Source organism: Doryrhamphus excisus, linkage group LG20 (genome assembly GCF_037039965.1).
Source record: "Doryrhamphus excisus strain RoL-2023G ecotype Guam linkage group LG20, RoL_Dexc_Guam_v1.1, whole genome shotgun sequence".
Lineage (NCBI taxonomy): Eukaryota > Metazoa > Chordata > Actinopteri > Syngnathiformes > Syngnathidae > Doryrhamphus > Doryrhamphus excisus.
In genome coordinates, this window is record NC_136376.1 from 8,213,395 (window position 1) to 8,235,937 (window position 22,543).

The following is a 22,543-nucleotide window of genomic DNA, read 5'->3' on the forward strand; positions in this document are numbered from 1 at the left end:
CCTTTAAGACGCTGCTCACGTCAGGAAGTGGACTCATCCGCCGCAGATTCCCTCAGACTCGACACAAGCACACTCACACACTTAATATTCCCGATGTACTATCCACGCCGTCCGTTGACTGGCTACATTTGATTTGTTTGGACCACTCGGGGGAGGGGGGGACGATAATGCTGGATGGTTGCGCTCATGAAATTCACCAGAGACATATGTCGACTCTTGGGGCTCTCGAGTGGTAAGTACCGTCTCGCTTTACACAACTTTAAAAAAAGTCGACCTAAAGTTAGCCAACACCCTCGTACACATCCTAGGGAAATCACGTGACCATAAACTAGTTAATATATATACTTTTAAGTAAAGGGGTCTCCATACGTGCAGTGTTTTTATTGCTGGAAGATGGTGGGACAATGAATCTGGCAGCTACACCCTTCCCTTCAGCCACCTCCACTCCATAAAAGTCAGCTAGTGCACCTATATGTAAGGCATGAAGGCTTTTCGATAAAAAACTATGACAAATTTATTTAGAATGGCTTTATGTAGTGGGAGAGGGTGATAAAAAGAATGACAAAAATGCCTTCAAATAGTTTCCAAAGCCCTCAAGCTAAGTAGTTCATGTAAATATGCCATATTGTCCTATAGAAATCTGACAAATGTGTTTATTTTCTTGCTTCCTTTGCATTTAAATAGCACATAACTGTACAAGTCTGTGACTAAAACCAGGACAAATGTGACAATCTGACAGGAAGTGATGATGACAGGAAGCTTCAACCATTTCAGGATACTGTGTTTACACAAACTTTCTTAATTGTCATACAAGTGCCAAAAAAGTTAACCATAGTTAATGTAAACAGACAAAACTATATATAAACAAGTGTAAGAAGTCATTAACCACCGTTAACAGTAAACATGTATTGATTTATGTTTTTATGTTATTAAGTTCCATACAAGTGTAAAAAGAAGTAAACTGCTGGTCAACTGCCCATTTGTTTTGTTTTTTAAGACAGGCATCTTTCTTCAAAGGGGCCAGCACCTTTTATAACATTTAACTGTCGTACAACTGTAAACAGAAGATTGTTTACAGTTTAGCATACAGTACGGTGTGTGTCTTGACGTGTTGGGTGCACAATAATTGTCCATATGTGGAATTATAATTCCAATAACCGATGGGGAAAAAAATTCCAATGAGGCGATATTACCCTTACTGTGCTGTACGTGCAAATATACAGCGATGAGGGGAAAAGCTTCAACACAATATTGCTGAAATGCCCGGGGCCCTGGGTCTTGTTCCTATCACTGCAGCGTTTGAAAACTGCAAAATAGTTTGCTAGGGATGACACAACTGGCTTTCATCACCTAGTAAACCCCTTGGAGCTGTCGCTATTTTAATTTATTTTTGTTACTAGTAGAGATGTCATGATATTTGTTGCGATGTGCATTTTCGAGTTCTACCACACATGTACAAGGAAGTTGGACAGACAGCTGCAGTCGACACGTTGGTATTCATGCTCATGCATTCGGAAAATGTTTACTTAAAAAAATACAACTGTTTTATTTCAAGTATTTTTGAGTTGCTGACATTTTAAAATGTCCTCTTAAACCAGACACTCCTTCATATTCTGTTCTTTTGTTATTAGCTGAGAATTTGAGCATTGCTTAAGGTTTTGTTATAAAAAGATAATATTTGCCTTTTTCTATATTTACGTAAAAAAAGAATGGCACACTTTCTTTTAGCTGCTAGTTTTTGATTCAATGTTTTAAAATGTGCATCTTGCATGAAGCTTTGAAATTTAAAAAGGTAGACATGGCTTTGATTTTGTCTAAATCAAAAAAAAATAAAATAATATATATATATATATATAACACACAAGCACCAGACTCGATCAGGCATTTACTGAAGGCTTGAATTATCTTGCAACAGGCACATTAATAATGACCAGTAATAACCATAATAATAACACAGGCTAATGCTGCGGCTGTAATCCAGCTAAAACGCAACCCAACATAACTTCCTGTTCGCACGTCCTGGACGCATTTATTGCAACACGCACAAGCACAATTTTTATTGATGTCTTAAATGGCTGTTTTTCTGTGATTATAGCTATTATAGTCAGTAATACAGGTGTAAAGGTGACTATAGGGGTGCTAGTTAATGTCCAGAGGGCTCTAATAATGTTAAAACACATACTTAGAGGGCCGTAAACAGGGTTTCTATGCTCTAACTATGAAAATATTCAATTTATAAAGAAGGGATCCAACTGAATTCACTTATCATGGTCAGGTCTGTGACCAATTAACTGCAGTAAACAAGGGATTTTTGTATTTATATGCATTTCAAATTGTTTTGTGCGTGTAAAGCTACAATCGTAAAACTATAAAAACGTGTTTTGGTTTTGTGTTGACAGTTTTGACTTTCTGGAGTGGATTCATTGGATTTGCATGATTTTCCCCGATGGGAAAATTTGCTTTGGTTGGAGTCAGACTTTCTATTTTAAAGACACTAACCTTCGATTAGACACTAACCAAGGTTCCACTGCATAGGGACGCAAGAAAATAAGTGTCAGAATTCTCTCGAAGAAGCTGATTTTCAGGATGTCTAAGCACATCATACAGCCATATTTTTGAATACAGTTACAATTAACTCACTGCATAGCGTCTTTTTAAATAGTTGGCCAAAGCACATCATCACAATGGCATTTTGTTTCTATCCCGCTGAGGAGTGCCATTACAGCAAGAACCAAAGCAGATGTCGTTTAAACAAATATTAAAACATAATCGGCGATACGTAAGTTATGTCATCCATCTGACAGCTATTAGGATGTAGCATTCTCTTCCTCTACCACAATCGCCTCTTTGTGTTTTAAAGGCACACATTGTTTGGCCAACTATCGAATTAGAGATAGTGCATGTGTACAGGGAATTTAGTTTTCAACATTAAGGTACATGTGTCACCATACAGTGTTGGCTGTGAAAAAATACAAGCTATCCGTTGTGGAGTGATTTACATGATATACGTGGCTGTAAAAACTCTTTATTGCGCCTGAAAATCCCCAGGCTGTGTGACATACATGGTTGCTATTAAAAAGTTAGGATGTATTTTTAACGTCGAATCATAAAATGTTCTCAAGGTTGGGTTCTTTGTTAGAAATTACAGTCCCTGATGGTACTGTCGTGTTGTGCATTCTTGTGGAACGAGCTTTACTCGCAGCCAAACACTCCTGGAAGAGGAGAAATAGAGGCCTTTTTGTTGGTGCTGTCCACCAAAATCGAAATTGTTTGCATTTGCAACCACAAACAGGAAACCCAAAATCCTAACCGTATTCATAAAGTCCTTTTTGTTTGACTATTGCTAAAGTTTGGACTTTCGAGCAATTATCATCAAACTTAACTCGTTTTTCTCGATGACTTAGTTCCTCAGAGAAGATGATATTCAAATCATTTGTGCCAGCAAATAAATCTGTCATTACAGTTAAGATCTGTGGTTGGGAAAAGTGCCAGAACCTTCCAAAACTTCAGAATCGGCGCAGATCTCTTTTTAGTTCACACCTACACAAAGTGACATAAAAATATTATATTATAAAGCAAAAGGAATTGTCAAATCTGTCATAAATCAATAACAGATACAAAAGAAACCAATGCACATAGAGATATGGGTGTGCTGCACTAAGCCCTAAGATTGTCTCATGAGTCACTCCTGTGAGTCACACTAATGTTTACTGTAAAATTGCCATGAAAAAAGGCTCAGCACCTGGATTTAACTAAGCAAATGGACAAAGCCTCTATTGGCTAATTACTGCATGGGAGATTATGTTTTATCTGGCAACCCAACTGATGCATTGAGGACCGTCTCATTTGTTAAACCACCATATCAAAATACACAGCCCGTGGCTGTGGAAAAGAGAGTCATTGTTTTAAGAACTGTCCAAGTGATTATTAAAAAGTGCAGGGACAGTGGGGAAAGATTGAGTAGTGGTCTGCAACTCTGGATGGAGATATATGTTGGGGAAATGATGCCATAGGGAATGCTAAAGGCCGCCCAACAAAATATTATAGTGGGTCACCTTCTTTTGGCCCGACTCTTGTATTTTATCTTGCCTGAATGAATGGAAATCTGACACCTTTTGTGTTTTTATTGCATTTATTCTTATCATATGTGTGCCTCCACTGGACCAAAATCAGTTCCACAGTGATTTGGAAGACTGCGAATGATCAATGTAAACCTGTCTTCAAAGACTACATGCAATATTTTTGCCCCCGCTTTCCTAATTCTATGACCCATGTGCCTATCAAAGGTCAAAGTAATTAACATGATTGAGGAAATATTGTATTGGCCTTTCCTTGACGTGTCGCACAATCATGCAGTCTGATCTAATCACGCCCATCAGTGACATATGCCAAATTTCATAAAATATGAATATATGTGAAAATATGTCATCATTATCCTGACCCATGACTTGTAGTACAGTTAGAGAGATTTCGAGATCAAACATAATCTGCTCAAGGCGGGGTTGGTCGACTTCTAACTTTGACTGTTTGTGGCTCTGAAATCTGAGTGGTGGAAAAAAACAACACTGCTCATAGTGTTTAAGTGACATGGGCCAGCACTCCTCATTCTGAAGGCTCTGGGCAGATTACAGTGACATGGCAACACTTAGATGCTGAAATCTGATTGGTCAAAAGAGAAGACCTTGTTGGTCGGAACTGCTCACCATTGAGTTTTAGAAATGTAGCATAAATATAGCCAGGCCGTTTAGTTAATCGCAATTAAATTTTAAATTTTAATTTTTATATCCTGAGAAACCTTACAATACTGATTGAGAATGGACAAAGAAAAATGTAGCTCTGTTTGACCACAGGGTCATATATTAACAGGCGTATTGCACAACACAGTAGCAACAGAACCAATAATGTATCAGTGGAAAGGAGCAAACTGCCCAGCCAGCATTGCTACCCTGGTTGGTTAATGGCTAACAGTTTCAAGCCAACGTTTTAAAGAGCATGCAGAGGTTGATAAAGCTGTTATGGATACTCACCAGTCGTGAAACTTGAAATGCAGATGGCAGATCTTGTGGCAGGAGGTTGCCCACAGCCTCACTATCAAATGTTTGGTAGTAAAAAAGTAAGCTAACCACTGTGATATAATAAAACAATCATTTAGCAGTGTACTATGTAAAACAAGGGTCTCAAACACGGCCAAATGTGGCCCGCAGAACGCTAGTTTAGGCCCCCGCCTTGATATGAAAGTTTAATTTGGATGCTATATGGTATCATGTACCCAGAAAAAATGATTACCTTTGATTAATGTTCATGTTTAAGGTTAAATAACTGTTAATAGTTATCCTCCCTATCCGTGTGGAAGTGGTAAGTTTTTGGCTATTTAAGTTTAAAGGAAATAACTTGAAGGCTACCGTTTAGGTCGCTAGCTCTCTAGTTTGCGAGTTAGCATGTGTCTCAAGACCTGTAGTTGCGCAATATGTTGTAAATAAAAAGAGCGTAAATGTGACTATAGTCGTGTTTTGTCATGTCTACAGGGCTCTAATAATGCTTTGTTCATTTTAATCTGAATTTGTCTACCCACCAACTATATGTGATTTCTTACATTTTTATTATTTGCCGTTTTTATTGCCCTTTATATTATTATTATATTTATTTATTACTGATTGATTTTCTTATTTTGTGCAGAAAAATAAAAATTAAGATATTTGAGAACAGTGCAATGTTTTATCAGAGCTTTTATTGTAGAAAATCGGAACCAAAGCACTGAAAAAGTTTGTATATTTTTCTGTTTTTAATAAATGCGTTTTTTTTTTTTTTTTTTTTTGGAAAACCTGATGCGGCCCAGCCTTGCCCAGACCCTAGCTCCAGTGGCCCCCAAGTAAATTGAGTTTGAAACCCCTGATGTAAAATATTACAATAAAAGAACAAGTGGCGACCCGGGCAGCCAGTTGCTAGCAGTAGCAATACATGCAGCTTAAGAATTGTGTATAAACCAAATATGATTTCTTTCCCAATATAGGTCCACCTCTGCAGCAGCAGGAAGAACAGATGAATTGTGGTGCTGCCCTCCATGACCCAAGTGATGACAGTGCTTTGTTACAGGTAAACAAACAATGTCACTCTGACAGGACACTGTCAAAACTATACGGTCAGAGGTTCAAAGTGTCACTTTGACTGTGTGTGTGTGTGTCTATGTGTGTGTCTATGTGTGTGTGCAGGATGCATTAAATGGTGAGGAAGATCTCAGTGAGGATGAGAAGGCCAGACACAGAACAGGGCGACGTAAAGCAAAGAGGAAGGTGAATACATAAAAGCTGCTGATTATAAACTGGAAGAAAAATTTAGACATTTGAGTCGAAGGACGGAAATTGTTTTCCTGTCGTGTCATCCCTTAATCTTTTTTTCAGCGCCGTCGAAAAAGAAAGAAGCAGGAGCAAGTGAAGCAAAACGAGAGTGCAGAACAGGTAATGATTAGTCGCACTTTCTGTGCTAGATGGATAATAACACGGTCCCCCGCATTCACTAGGATGGTGAAGATGGAGGAGCCGAGTCCGACTTGGATGAGAGTGAATCGGAAGCGGAAGTTAATGCAGTCGGGGAGACGCAGGTGCAAACGGAGGAGGAGAAGGAATATGCAAAGTCAGCTGCCTCATACAAGCTTGCTACCTCTGAGCCCTCCAGAGAGCATCACAAGACCACAATAGCGGAAGACGTAGGGGCCTCCTTGTTCACCTGTTTTATATTGTCGTAAGCCATTACAGTCATTCTACAACGTCTGGTTTGTTGTGGCCTACAGGAGCCTGAGTGGGATGTGAGTAGTGCCTTCGTTGCCAACGCGGCCAGCCACATCAAGCCCAAAGGATCATGCCGCAAGTCCAAAGAGAACAAAGAGAACGAGGCCAGGAAAGAGGTACAAAAAGCATCAGATATAAATATTGGATCAAGGCACTACTACTCTAAAGTCACCATTTTAGTGCCTTTTCTCTCAAAAGTGAATCAAGCAAAAGGGAGATAAGTAGATTTATTATGATTGGTTCACATACTAAATAGGCTAAAGGGACACAAATTACTGTTTGAATATTAATCATTCATTCATTCATTTTCTACCGCTTATCCTCATGAGGGGGGCGGCACGGCGGTCGAGTGGTTAGCGCGCAGACCTCACAGCTAGGGGACCAGGGTTCAATTCCACCCTCGGCCATCTCTGTGTGGAGTTTGCATGTTGTCCCCGTGCATGCGTGGGTTTTCTCCTGGTACTCCGGTTTCCTCCCACATTCCAAAAACAAACATGCTAGGTTAATTGGCGACTCCAAATTGTCCATAGGTATGAATGTGAGTGTGAATGGCTGTTTGTCTATATGTGCTCTGTGATTGGCTGGCGACCAGTCCAGAGACAGCTGGGATAGGCTCCAGCTCCCCCGCAACCCTCGTGAGGAAAAGCAGTAGAAAATGAATGAATGAATGAATCCTCATGAGGGTCACGGGGGCTGCTGGAGCCTATCCCAGCTGTCTTCAGGCGAGAGGCGGGGTACACCCTGAACTGGTCACCAGCCAATCACAGGGCTCATATAGACAAACAACCATTCACACTCACATTCATACCTATGGACAATTACCTAGCATATTTTTGGAATGTAGAAGGAAACCGGAGTACGGGGAGAACATGCAAACTCAGAGATGGTCGGAGTTTAAGATGGCCGAGGGTGGAATCGAACTCCGATCTCTTAGCTGTGTGCCCTGGCTGCTAACAACTTGACCACCGTGCAGCCCCGAGAGGAATTCAACTCTTCACTAATGCATATCAGAACAATTTTAAGCCATAAAAACTACCTCAAGTTGTCAGAAGTGCATTTGATAAGAGCTGGGCAGGGATCGTGTGAATGGAAGAATCAGTACAGGACGGAGGAAATGAGACAGCGTAGAAACAGCCTGCCACTACCTCGTTAAGCTGGCTGCACACTGCTGTGGGATGGCATTCCACTCTTCAACTAAGAGTTGTCTTGATTCAGCCCATTTTGTTGTACTGGTCATTCAAGCATGAACTAAAGCTTGGGTTTAGGTCAGGACTGTTGGCAGCCCTCTCCATTCTTTCTAAAATACCACTCTTGTCAGTGCAGGAATTTGAATTTCAAATGACACATTATATTGCTTTATAGGCTACCCATTGTTTCCTTAGTGTTAATACAGTAGTGTTATGTCAGTACCATTACACAATAATAACTCCTTAGACTAGTTGAGCAGCAGTTACAAAGGTATGTCCCACTCCCTTTTTTGGTACCGTCTTAAAGTGAAATTGAAAGAAGTGGGAGTCTCCTTGAATGACTGAAAATGAAGACAAGCATACCATTGTTTGTAGTTTGCAAAACATCAACGGACTCTTGTGTTAGATTCCTGCAAAAACGGTACTAAAGACAGGGTGCTTGGACGTTTAGGCAAGGTTAATATAGTTCAAAGATTAACATGGATAATGTATGTGTATTTGTACTGTTGAATACATGCCTTACATACCGAGTCATGGACTTTTGGACTGCTGTTCGGTGCAGAAAATGGTTCTCAGTACATTCCTGTATGTGTATACTTCAGTGACTTCAGTGATCTTTAACCACACATGTATGTGGACTGTATTTTGGGACTTATTTAGCTTTTATTTTAGGAATAAGGCAGATGTTCCTTGACTTTTTAATGTTAATCACCAGACATTACAGTAAAAATTCTGTTTTAGGTAGCTTATTTTTGCCACATAAGTGCAAAAATTATAAACAGCCTTCAGTTTGAAGCAGTGCATTACTACACCATTGCAAACTACAACCTCAATAATAATAATAAAAAACATTTTTTAGTTAATAACTGTAATTAAGACCAAGTATTTTCATCTTTGTCTACAGCGGTGTGAAAATGTGTTTACTCTCTTCCTGATTTTTTTTTTTTTTTGCACGTTTGTCACACTTATTATTCAATATTTTGGACTATCAAACAAATTTAAATATTAGTCAACGACAACACAACTGCACACAAAATACATAAAAAAAAAAACCTTAAGGAAATTAAATCCATCGTTGGTAAAGGTTATAAAGCCATTTCTAACACTCCAGGGCTCCAGCAAACCACAGTGAGAGCCATTAACCACAAATGGCGAAAACATAGAACAGTGGTGAACCTTCCCAGGAGTGGCCAACACCACCATAAGAAAGAAAGGCAAAAACGGCCTGCATGGCAGACTTCCAAGACAAAATCCAACGCTGAAAAAAATGAAACATTAAAGCTTGTCTCCATTTTGCCAGAAAACATATTGATGATCCCAACGACCTTTGGGAAAATACTCTGTGGCCTAACTTTCTGGATTTTGTGTGTCCCATTACATCTAGTGTAAAACTAAAGCTTCATTTCCGAAAAAGAACATCACACCAACAGTAAAATATGGTGGTGGTAGTGTGATGGTCTAGGGCTGTTTTGCCGCTTCAGGACCTGGAAGACTTGCTGTGATAAATGGAACCATGAATTCCACTGTCCACTGAATTCCTTCCTTCATAATAAAAACATTCATTTAAAAACTGAGCTCAACAGATTGTCCGAGTGGACCTGAGTGTACTTGCATTGACATAGATGGACACTTTGAAAACAGTGGAATTGAACTGATTGTGATTCTATTCCAGACAAACGGAACACACGTCACAACGAAGAAAAGCACGTCACTTGCAGGTGAAGAACATTGCAATACAATTAAATTCCCAATGCAAAATCTAAATGAGTAACCGGCTGCTTTTCTTTCCTTCAGAAAAAGGGATAAAACTGGTCCAAGAAGGGCAGTACTTACAAGCAGCCGGCATGTTTACAGAAGCCATCAAATGTGATCCAAATGATTACAGGTGTGATCACTCATCTATTGCCAAGCATGCTCAGAAACAGCTGTTTTCATCATTATCCTCATCATCATTATTCATCTTCAGATTCTTTGGGAATCGTTCATATTGCTATTACTGCTTGGAGCACTACACTCAGGCCCTAGCAGATGCCGAGCGCTCCATCCAGCTGGCTCCAGATTGGCCCAAAGGACACTTCCGCAAGGGAAGTGCGCTCATGGGCATGAAGGTGCGTACATGCACTACTTGACATAGACAGTAGGATCAGGCAGTACTTATGAATAAATAATTGATGACCTGTATCATATAGCGGTACAGCGACGCGCAGAAAGCTATGGAGCAGGTGCTGAAACTGGACAAAGACTGTGAAGAGGCCGTCAATGATCTCTTTCACTGCAAATTGCGGCAATTAATGGTAAATGCACATGTAAATTGATTATTTTTACACCATAAACAATTGTCTTCTACCTTTGTGCTTCAGGACCTTGGTTTTGATGAAATGGACAGTGCCACATTGCTGGAGAAATTCCCGACAGTGCCAGAAGTTTTGGCATATTTTGCAGATGCTGCCAGAGGTTAGATCGCACATTTGAAACAGCCAAGATGGACGCCTTTCATGGTTTTAATGCATATTTTACCCAGAGTCAAGTCATTCCGCATTATATTCCAGACACAACAGTCACCTTTACACTTACATTACACAATATTCATTCATTCATTTTCATTCATTTCTACCTCATGAGGGTCGCGGGGGTGCTGGAGCGTATCCCAGCTGTCTTCGGGCGAGACCTGGACTGGTCGCCAGCCAATCAGAGGGCACACGACAAACAACCATTCACACTCACATTCATACCTATGGACAATTTGGAGTCGCCAATTAACCTAGCATGTTTTTGGAATGTGGGAGGAAACCGGAGTTCCCGGACAAAAACCCACGCATGCACGGGGAGAATTGAGGTGGGGTGGAATTGAACCGTAGTCTCCTCGCTGTGAGGTCTGCGCGCTAACCACTCGCCTGCCGTGCAGCTGAGTAGACATAATAGACATAATAATTAATAATAATGTTCTATGCCGCTTATCCTCAATAGGGTTGCGTGTATGCTGGAGCCTATCCCAGCTGTCTTTTAAGGTTTTATTGCCAACCTTAACACCAATAGGGAGTACTCACTTCCAACACAGAACACAGTTCAGGTCACACACTCCTTATCCACCAATAACATCAACTGTGAGCAACAAACAACAGAAGTTAGAGCATCAACATTACAACATCAATTAGCCGTTACAGTAACATTACTGACACCTAGTGACTAGTGTAGAGAACTACATCATAATGTTTCTTTTAATGCTTTTTTCTGAGTGCCTTACATTTGGATTTTAGTTAATGTCATTATAGGAGTGTTTTATACTTCTAATCCATTAATGGACATTCTTTTTTTCCTTGTTTTTGCAGCCGGCCAAGATCAGTCAGTTGCGCTACCTGGGTAATGTCATTTGTTCTGTCATGTGACAATAACAAATTGTATTAGACTTGGTTTACACACCTTAAGTGTCATAAGAAGGTCATTATTTATGATGACTTATAATTGTATCATAGCGCTATGATGAACAGACATCCTTAAGCCTAGTTGACAACACTGCGGTTGAGGTTTTCATTGTGGTTTCCTGTCGCACTGATCGTTGTGCATGTGCATGTTCGATTGCCACTCATCTTTCTCACTTGATAATGTGTTCCAGAAGCACACACAACAAATCATATAGTAACTGTGCTTATTTCACAAAGTATCATTAACTCTTTGTATTTCCATTCAGAAGCCCTGGTCCATCACTCTGGGTGGGAAATGTGACGACGGAGCTGACTGAAAAACACTTAAGGGACCTTTTTAAAATGTACGAGTCTGGTAAAATATTACATATGTTCCTGTTTCTACTCTTAAAGCAACACTGTGTCGTCATTTCACATTCATTCCACAAAACAGTCTGAATTGCTTACTGATTTGTAGGAGAAGAGGGGCGTTGCTTTGCTGTTGCCACGGCAACTCCGGATCATAAACATGAGCAATACTTTTACTGCATTTAAAATAATTGTTTTAAATGTGCAGGGAATGGTGAACCTTCAATTTTCGTTATAAGGAATAATGTAAATGAAATGATCTGTTCCAGGGTGAAACTGCAACCATTATATTAATGATTAATTTAATATTAACTCACTCAAGTATTACTACTGTATGTATATTTCAAATTGTGTCAAACTATAAGAACATTTGTGGCTTTGTGGAACGGATTAATTGAATTTACATTGTTTCTTATGATTTGGTTAGCAACCGTTTTGGTTAGAGTCAGAACTTCTGGAGTGAATTAATGACAGTAACCAAGGTTCCACTGTAAAAGGTTTTTTTTTACCCCGGAATTGGTTAAATTCTGAATTGTACAACGTCAAGAATGTTTGCATCTCTCGAGGTAGCGAGAATAGCACCAAGTCGATATCGATATTTGAGAATGGAGCTTGACGATTGATGATTGTTTTTTTTTTTTTGCAGGTACGGTGAGATCGAGAGTATCCGTGTGCTACATGAGCGCTTTTGCGCCTTTGTCAATTTCAAGAATGTAAACATGGCGGCCAGTGCCAGGGAGAAACTAAATGTGAGTACTCGACTGCTTATTCTGTGTCATTTAATGCCGCAAACTTACAGCTGACCTCCCCCAGGGTTATATGATCAAGAACACACGTTTAGTGGTACGCTATCCGGAGCGTCGCCCTCAGAGAGTCCTTCCTAGTCCACTCAGGACCTGCCTCTCTGTCCCACAGCACACAGGTGCTGCTACTGCTACTGCCGAGTAAGATCTGCTTCACTGCATCAGCGCACCCATTGTGTTGTTTTTATTATTATTATTATTATTTTTCATCAATCTCCTCTTTGCAAAGACCTCGGCGGCGAGGCCCCGTCAACGGAGACGAGTGTTACTTCTGGAGAACCACCGGCTGCCATTTCGGAGACCAGTGTCGCTACAAACACATTCCGGATCAGAAAGGCAAGGACAGGAAGCAGTGGCAGGACGCATCAGGACGCACCGTTGAAAGCACCCGGCCAGTACTGAGTTGACCAGTTTTTGTCGACTACAAATAACTTACTCTGGAAAATAGTGGACCAGAATAACGGAAAAGGTCAGTGTCAGCGCTCAAACGCAGGAGGAGTCCAACGTGTGTCACAATCAACTAGGAATGTGAGGATTTTCACCAGGGAATGAAAATATTCACGTGTGCAGCCAGTGATGACACATAGTGACCCACCTCTGTCTTAAAGGGGACCTATTATGCTTTTTTCCATGTTTCTGACCTATAAATGTTGTTGGAATGTCGTATTATCGTGTTAAACGATGCCAAACTTTCTGATAATATGGTTTGCCCATTTGGATGTGAGACCTGAAACAAGTTTGGGACGGCTGTGAGAGTTTTTTGTAACACCGGCTCCCTGTGATGTCACAGTGAGCCAAACTTCCTTATATGGGCATTCCTGAATACAAGCTGTAGATGTGCCTTCTCCTGCTCTGCTGCTCTGTGAAGATTTCACCATGTTAGCAGGGGGTGTGACCAATCACAGCGGAGTGGGCGGACCGTGGGTGGAATAAATTAAAACAGCCAGCTGGAATAGGTGCAGATTTTGGAAGATCTAGAAAGCTTTCTGTGCGGGTTATTGTGTGTAGCTGCTCTTCAGGAGTCCGAAACTCAATACAAAGGGCCGGAAAATGAGCATAATGGGTCCCCTTTAAGGGACACCAAACCTAACCTCACAGGGCGCACGGCTAATCTAATTTAGCCTCCATGTCAACCAGCAGGAAAGACACCTTTTTGTATGATTGTATTAGTTGATTAAATACAAAGGAGTATTAGGACCACACTGAAGAATAAAAATAGTAATTTTATTATTAATTTATTAATTATATAATAAATAATAATAATTAATACAATAATAAATATTATTGTATAATTAATATATTAATTATATAATAAAATTAATAAATATATTCTTGTTATTTAAAACGTTACTTGAATTAAGTTGCAATGTTACAAAAAACAAAGTACTAAGATGTCATAATGATAATCTTATGATAGGATCAAGATTCTCATACAATGATTCATTTTTTCCTGCACTACTGTGACTTCATTCTCTGAAAATCATTTTTAAATTACTTTTAAAAAAAGTTTTCTCTCAATACTTCATTTACATGAATGATTTTCCAAAGATGGAATTTGCTGATTTATTGTCAGTTGTATTTTTGAATTTAATTCTAAAAAAAAATCTTTGAATATTATACAACTTAGTTTTTGTCAGCTGTTTTATAGTAATACTCCATCTTAATAATAATAAAATAGCCATTTTATTCTGGTAATATTACGACTATATATATACACAATGACACCTTTTTTTCCCTTGTAATGTTTCAACGTGTTTCCCCTTATAATAGCTACTTTTTTCTTGTCATATCTGACTTGATTCTTGTAAATTATTCCTTTGAGACCCGAGTTCGATTCCACCCTCGGCCATCTCTGTGTAGAGTTTGCATGTTCTCCCCGTGCATGTGTGGTTTTTCTCCAGGGACTCCGGTTTTCCTCCCACATTCCAAAAACATGCATGCTAGGATAAGCGGTAGAAACTGAATGAATAATTACATCAAAATTCTATAATAATTCCAATACGTTGATATTTTTTCTTTTCAGTGTGGCCTTAACAGTCCTTTGTATTGAAGTGGAACAACAGGACCGACAAGTTGAGTAGTACTTTATATTCTTACTGATCCACAAGCCTTTCAGCCTGTCATCATCTTACACAAACTCTCAGTGGACCTTTCAGTGCCTCATCTCTTGACTTGTAGCCTTTTTTTTCCTTTTAAGGACCCCACCCAGCATTGTTCAGTGGGGATGACATCCTTATCATAACTTTAGATTGGTGCTTTTTCAATAGCATTGTAGCGTCTATGCAAAAGAAAGCATGCACACTTAACAGGAACGTTGCTGCTGTAATGTCGGATGCGGGGATGCTTTTTTTTTTTTTTGGCGCTGCCCTCAAAGAAATGTTGAAAAACGATGTTTGTGATATGTCAGTATTTCATGGAACCAAAGAATCCGGTGCACTAAAAACAGCCTTGTTAATTGAGTAGCATCAACGCTAGTGCTGTTAAAATGGGCGCCATGCAAGGGGAACATAACTCAAATGGCTTACGTCAACACTACATCCTTAAGTAATAGTGACAGTATTTATTTTTCTATTTATACCCATTCATCTCCTTGTTTTTGTTATTCCGTGTGCTGTCACGTTAGGTAGCATCTTTAGAACTAATATGTTGAGTGCAAATCACTTTTTAACATTTGCAAGCATGATTAAGCTAACAAGGTATGTGGCACTTCTGCTTTGTGTGGCTACAATAAAAGAACAAAAAGGAATTGGACATTAACCTATGAGGCTGCACTTGAGGGACTCAAATACTTTTAATACCAGCTGCACACTTTTCAAAATTTTGACATTTCCTGGCTTTATTGTCAGATTGTTTTGCTGTGTTTTTACTTTGTTTGTGTCCCAAGTGTTATTTCAGGAGAAGGCTTTTAAAATAAAACAAACATAGAATTCCAATGCAGCACATTAGTAACCAGAGCATTGCATATAGTTGTCTATGTATCAAATATTTTGTATTTTCATCACTGCACTGCAATAAAGAGTGTTTTTGTATTTAATAAATGTTTGTTTTCCAACTACCTTTACGTCTTCTTCGGTATATGAACTGTCCTTCCACATCCTTCCACAAGGTGGCAGTATTACACGTGTTCTTAAACTCACCCAGACAAATGAATGTATTTTCTCCTCTCTGAGATCAGTGGTTCCTGGTACTCTCAGTCGCTCTGATGGGAAAACGTTGTAGTTCTATAGCCTAAAAATGACAGATACAGAGACAATTATACATTTGTAAATATCAACATCATTATCATCTTTTGCCAATATAAAACTTTATTAACTCTACAAGCAATTTTTAATTGTCGTTCAAATGTAAAACTAAGTTAACTGCTGTATACTGTAAGGCAGGGGCGAGGCAGGGCCGCATCAAGTTTTCAAAAAACAACAAAAAAAAACAAAACGCATTTATTAAAAACAGAAAAATGCCCCCCAAAAATTCCCATTTTCTACAAGAAAAGCTCTGATAAAACATTCCACTGTTCTCAAATATCTTACTTTTTATTTTTCTACACAAAATAAGATGAAAAATAAATAAACAAATCAAGAATAAAGAAAATCAATCAGTAATAAATAAATAAATAAATACAATAATAATAATAAAACTGCAAATAATAAAAACTTAAGAAACCACATATAGTTGGTGGGTAGACAAATTATTTTTTTTAGATTAAAATTAGCAAAGCATTATTAGAGCCCTGTAGACATGACAAAACACGACTATCGTCACATTTATACTCTTTTTATTTACAACATATTGCGCAACTGCAGGGTCTTGAGACACATGCTAACTCGCAAACTAGAGAGCTAGCGACCGAAACGGTAGTCTTCATGTTATTTCCTTGAAACTTAAATAGCCAAAAACTTACCACTTCCACACGGATAGGGAGGATAACTATTAACAGTTATTTAACCTTTAACATGAACATTAATCAAACGTAATAATTTTTTCTGGGTACATGATACCATACAGCATCCATATCAAACTTGCGCGGGCCGCACTAACATTAAACTTATATATCAAGGCGGGGGCCTCAAACTAGTGTGCTGCAGGCCACATCTGGCCTGCGGGCCACGTGTTTGAGACCCCTGCTGTAAGGTATAAATGTATGGACATTACCAATTGTGCCTGAGAGGGGAGTCTCATCACATAAAGTGCAACCTCCTGTATGTGTTTTAGATTCACGCCACAAGATGGCAATAGCTGCATCTAAGTGGCATACAGTAAAAAGCGGCTTTATCTACCTCTGCATGTCCTTTCAAATGCAGGTTGTGCCACTCAAGCTGTTGGGCAAATCGGAGTCAATTTTATTGCCATTTCACATCAGAAGTTGTCCTTCACTGAACTTTACACAAGGACCAGGTCTAGGACTATGCTAACTCATACATGAAAGAGAACCACTTGGCGACGGAGGCGAGGAAAAAACTCCCTCGAGGGAAGAAACCTCAAACAGAGGCCAGACTCTGTGGGGTGGCCGTCTTGGTGTGAAGCGTGTGTGTAAAACTTGTTTGGTGCTTATTTCTATTACAACGTTGCTTCTGTTGCTGTTTTGTGCAATATACAGTAATCCTTTGTTAATTATGGTTAATTACTTCCAGACCTGACTGTGAAAAGTGTATTTCCACGAAGTAGGGTTCCTTATTTGTAAATGGAATATTTCCGTAGGGCAGGGGTCTCAAACACGCGGCCCGCGGGCCAAATGTGGCCCGCAGGACACTAGTTTGAGGCCCCCGCCTTGATATGAAAGTTTAATGTTTGATATGGATGCTGTATGGTATCATGTACCCAGAAAAAATTTATTACGTTTGATTAATGTTCATGTTAAAGGTTAAATAACTGTTAATAGTTATCCTCCCTATCCGTGTGGAAGTGGTAAGTTTTTGGCTATTTAAGTTTAAAGGAAATAACTTGAAGGCTACCGTTTAGGTCGCTAGCTCTCTAGTTTGCGAGTTAGCATGTGTCTCAAGACCCTGCAGTTGCGCAATATGTTGTAAATAAAAAGAGTATAAATGTGACGATAGTCGTGTTTTGTCATGTCTACCGGGCTCTAATAATGCTTTGTTCATTTTAATCTGAAAAAATAATTTGTCTACCCACCAACTATATGTGGTTTATTAAGTTTTTATTATTTGCCGTTTTATTATTATTATTATATTTATTTATTTATTACTGATTGATTGATTTTCTTTATTCTTGATTTGTTTATTTATTTTTCATCTTATTTTGTGTAGAAAAATAAAAAATTAAGATATTTGAGAACAGCGGAATGTTTTATCAGAATTTTTCTTGTAGAAAATTGGAACCAAAGCGAAGTTTATGAATTTTTCCGTTTTTAATAAATGCGTTTTTTTTTTTTTTTTTTTTTTGAAAACCTGATGCAGCCCAGTCTCACCCAGACCCTAGCTCCAGTGGCCCCCCAAGTAAATTGAGTTTGAGACCCCTCCTGTAGGGGGTCAAAACACCTGCCTCATCTCTTAGATGTCAATGCAGCCATACAACAGAAGACGCATACACAAAGCACTACTATTTTCAAACTCTCCTTTTCCTTTTTTTTGTGCTTTATTTTCGTTCCTCTTTTCGGAGATCCCTCTGATTTGGTCTCGCTAATAGGGGGTCTGCTTTTCCTGTACAGGGTGGGACCACCAGCCTGGCACACAGTCACGTGCACATACACACACACACCAATTACAGTCTTTTACATGTGAGCACAAAAAGGAGCTGTATGTGAATGCTTTGATTCTATATTTGAATTTTGTGTGTTTGAGAGCATCGTGAAACATTTATTTACTATACAGGCACATTTTAAAGTAAGAATTATTATTATTAACAGTCATGTAAGTGTAAAAAGAAGTTAGCCACTGTATAATGAAGAGGAAGGTGTTTGCTTCTGGTGGCATTTTGGAGGTGATGCTGTAATTAATAAGTGTCATGTGATGTATAATAGGTGCACAGTAATTTCTCGTTCAATTATTATTTATTATATTTCATTATTATTAAAATATTGCGGTTAATTGGTTCAAGACTCAAGACCATGGCAAGTGAATTTCATCTAAGTTGGACTCAATAATAATCAGTCCAACTTGCATAAAAGCATGTTTACGTCCTTCTAAATACAATTTTTTAGCATTATTAGAGCCCTCCAGACATGAAATAACACCCCTATAGTAAGTCACTTGTTTATGACGGAGTATTCGGGCCACATAAAAAAAAATAAATCAGAGATTTCCAGAATAAAGTCATGAATTTAAGATAATAAATTTGCAAATTTCACCCCAAAAAGACAATTTACAACAAATGGAAGATATGGGATCTCTAGACATGAAATAACAACCCTATAGTCAGTTACCTGTTTACGACTGAGTTTTAGGGCCACATTAAAAAAATAAATCACAGATTTCGAGAATAAAGTAATGAATTTAAGATAATTGATTTGCAAATTTCACCCCCCAAAAGAGAATTTACAACAAATAGAAGATATGAGATCTCTAGACATGAAATAACACCCCTATAGTCAGTCACCTGTTTACAACTGAGTTTTAGGGCCACGTAAAAAAAAAAAATCTGAGATTTGAGGAATAAAGTAATGAATTTAATATAATAAATCTGCAAATTTCCCCCCAAAAAGAGAATTTACAACAAATAGAAGTTATGGGATATTATCACATAGGAGAATGTGATGATAGAAACAAACATTTAAATGGTACAGGCACATAACAATATTTGATGGATTCATGAAACCCATACTGTAAGGAAAGAGGAAGCCAAGGAAGAAAAAAGGAAGCGGAAGGAACATCGCCGAATAGACCGAGTCTCAGCAAATAGCACACAACCAACAAGCATGGAAGAAAATGGTGGACCATTCTGAGAGTGGTGTGCCCCTACAACACCTTTAAGGAATTATGGGAAAATAAGAAGAAATCCACATGATCGTAGAGCTGCATATCTATGAGTAAACCGTGCCGCCTTAAAAAGATTTAAGGTTGCTGCCGAGGTTTACTTGAAACCTGAAATAGCTCATCAACACAACGCCCCATGGCTAAAACTTCACCATGCAGCTAATTTTATACCAAAAAACAAACAAACATGTATGAAAACGTGTTCGGGTCTGGGGCACTGGAGTGACCCCTTCTCGGAAAACCATTAAACAGTAACAACTTTCCATGTTTTTTTTTTTTTTTGATGAGTCCAGTCTCGCTGCTTCCTATACCATGATGATACGTTTGACAATAGTAACATACTCTTGGGTCGGGGAGGTATGTCCTTCTCTCATCAGTCACGTTTACCGTGGCGACATCTGAGGCCGGGGGGGTTTATTTTAAACTTGGTGGTTTGTGGTGCCTTCAACAAGGAAATATCTACCCTGTGGTATAGGGAGCTTCTTTAAGACGCTTGGAACTCTGGAAGTTTCAATCTATTCTGGAAGCGAGGAACTTCCTGTTGGCTTACACTTGAGTTCACCCCCTTTTTGCTCTTGTGCAACACGGTTGTGTAAAAGGTATGGGCGGCCAATCAGAGAGCAGGCGTGCAATATGTGCTTACGCAATTGAATGTTACGGGAATATTTACGTCTTGAAAAATAGTGTTTACTTTTTTCGGGGGTGATTTTTATAAGTGTAATGATAACCATAGAACGCCACGAGGTGACCGTATCTGTACAGAAAATTTGTTTTCAACTTGGAAGTCATCCAGTAACATGAACCAAAGATAAAAAATATGTTTTTTTTACTACTATGGGGGTCGCGGGGGTGCTGGAGCCTATCCCAGTTGTCTATTTGTTAATAATTGTTAATAATTGTGTTTTAATGTCAACAATAATTCATTCATTCATTTTCTACCACTTCCACCACTATCACGAGGGTTGTGGTTGGTGCTGGAGCCTATCCCAGTTGTCTTAGCATTTTGTACTACTAAGAGTAAATTGGATGTTAAAAAAAAACAATGAACTTTGGGGCATAAATGCCACTCAATTTGATAATAATTGTGTTTTAATGTCAACAATAATTCATTCATTCATTTTCTACCACTATCACAAGGGTCGTGGTTGGTGCTGGAGCCTATCCCAGTTGTCTTAGCATTTTGTACCACTAAGAGTAAATTGGACGTTAAAAAAACCCAATGAACTTTAGGACATGAATGCCACTCAATTTGATAATAATTGTGTTTTAATGTCAACAATAATTAATTCATTCATTTTCTACCACTTCCACCACTATCACGAGGGTCGTGGTTGGTGCTGGAGCCTATCCCAGTTGTCTTAGCATTTTGTACCACTAAGAGTAAATTGGACGTTAAAAAAACCCAATGAACTTTAGGACATAAATGCCACTTAATTTGATAATAATTGTGTTTTAATGTCAACAATAATTCATTCATTCATTCATTTTCTACCACTATCACAAGGGTTGTGGTTGGTGCTGGAGCCTATCCCAGTTGTCTTAGCATTTTGTACCACTAAGAGTAAATTGGACGTTAAAAAAACCCAATGAACTTTAGGACATGAATGCCACTCAATTTGATAATAATTGTGTTTTAATGTCAACAATAATTAATTCATTCATTTTCTACCACTTCCACCACTATCACGAGGGTCGTGGTTGGTGCTGGAGCCTATCCCAGTTGTCTTAGCATTTTGTACCACTAAGAGTAAATTGGACGTTAAAAAAACCCAATGAACTTTAGGACATAAATGCCACTTAATTTGATAATAATTGTGTTTTAATGTCAACAATAATTCATTCATTCATTCATTTTCTACCACTATCACAAGGGTTGTGGTTGGTGCTGGAGCCTATCCCAGTTGTCTTAGCATTTTGTACCACTAAGAGTAAATTGGACGTTAAAAAAACCCAATGAACTTTAGGACATGAATGCCACTCAATTTGATAATAATTGTGTTTTAATGTCAACAATAATTCATTCATTCATTTTCTACCACTTCCACCACTATCACGAGGGTTGTGGTTGGTGCTGGAGCCTAACAATGAACTTTGAGGCATAAATGCCACTCAATTTGATAATAATTGTATTTTAATGTCAACAATAATTCATTCATTCATTCATTTTCTACCACTACCATTGCAGACGAACGATTCACTCGCTCAGCTTGCGAGTTTTCAGTTTTCGAGTTGAAATTCACTGACTCACGGGTACTCAACAAGGATGCCGGTTATATCATCAGCCCTCACCTACAATTACACTTATCCACAAAGACCCAAACACTCCTCAGATGGAGCGTTGTATTCATAGAAAGTACACACTCTTACTGCATTGTCTCGTCAGTAGTTTCTTCTCACACCTCTTTGCTTAAGAGACCTCCAAAAACAGCAGGAGGGGGGGGGGGAGGAGTGAGAGAGGGAGGCAGGGAGGAGATATATGGTAGAAGGAGGGAAGAAGGCAGGATTGACTGTGGAGAGATTTTAGCAGACACACTCCTTCACTTAGACGTCCGAGACTGCACACATTTGCTACTTGTCAGGTCAGTCACCTTTAACCTCCTCATTTGCATATCACACTCCTGCTTTCTGACAGTTTTTCTGTGTTTTGATGTGTTTTGCTTGTAACAAGTGAATGCTCTTGAACGTTCTATTATGCTAGTATGTATAAACAGATGATATGCTTGGTGTTATGCTGCGACGGCGTGTAGTGATTTACGTTTTCAGTCTGGGCCGCATGTTGAGTCCATCACTTGTCAACCTCCAATTAGAAGCTGACTTGTGATTCTCATCAACAACTTGCTGTTTGTTAGGAGTTGACAGATTTTAATAATCTGCTGTAAAAACAGATTTGAAATTTCTGATTTGAATAACAAAATTTTGCATGTTTTTTTTTCTTCCTTATTAATCCAAAAAATAGGATTTTGAAAGTCACATGAAGGTGCTTTAAGGATGTTAAATGGGAATTGCACTTTTTGGGGAATTTTGCCCATCATTCACAATCTATATACACACAAACACATATTCAATTCCCTT

General features: G+C 38.8%; 1 protein-coding gene across 4 annotated transcripts; it reads left to right on the forward strand.

Moving 5' to 3' along the window:
- The first annotated feature begins 49 nt into the window (after positions 1–49).
- LOC131108250 (uncharacterized) lies at positions 50–15,600 on the forward strand. 4 transcript variants are annotated; one of them, XR_009120435.2, is made up of 17 exons: positions 50–232; positions 6,011–6,093; positions 6,210–6,290; positions 6,399–6,455; positions 6,518–6,703; positions 6,788–6,901; positions 9,645–9,690; positions 9,767–9,857; positions 9,939–10,080; positions 10,162–10,266; positions 10,333–10,426; positions 11,302–11,332; positions 11,661–11,738; positions 12,389–12,491; positions 12,556–12,686; positions 12,775–13,014; positions 14,569–15,600. XR_009120435.2 is itself a non-coding variant. In XM_078799349.1 (16 exons), exons 1-16 carry the CDS (start codon positions 175–177, stop codon positions 12,945–12,947), a joined length of 1,551 nt encoding a protein of 516 aa, XP_078655475.1. In that variant the 5' UTR covers positions 50–174; the 3' UTR covers positions 12,948–15,600. The 4 variants fall into 4 exon arrangements, 2 of the variants coding, with proteins under 2 accessions (XP_078655475.1, XP_057915127.2); XR_013630446.1 differs by having other exon boundaries at positions 12,556–12,664; XM_078799349.1 differs by having other exon boundaries at positions 12,556–12,664; positions 12,775–15,600.
- The last annotated feature ends 6,943 nt before the right edge of the window (positions 15,601–22,543 follow it).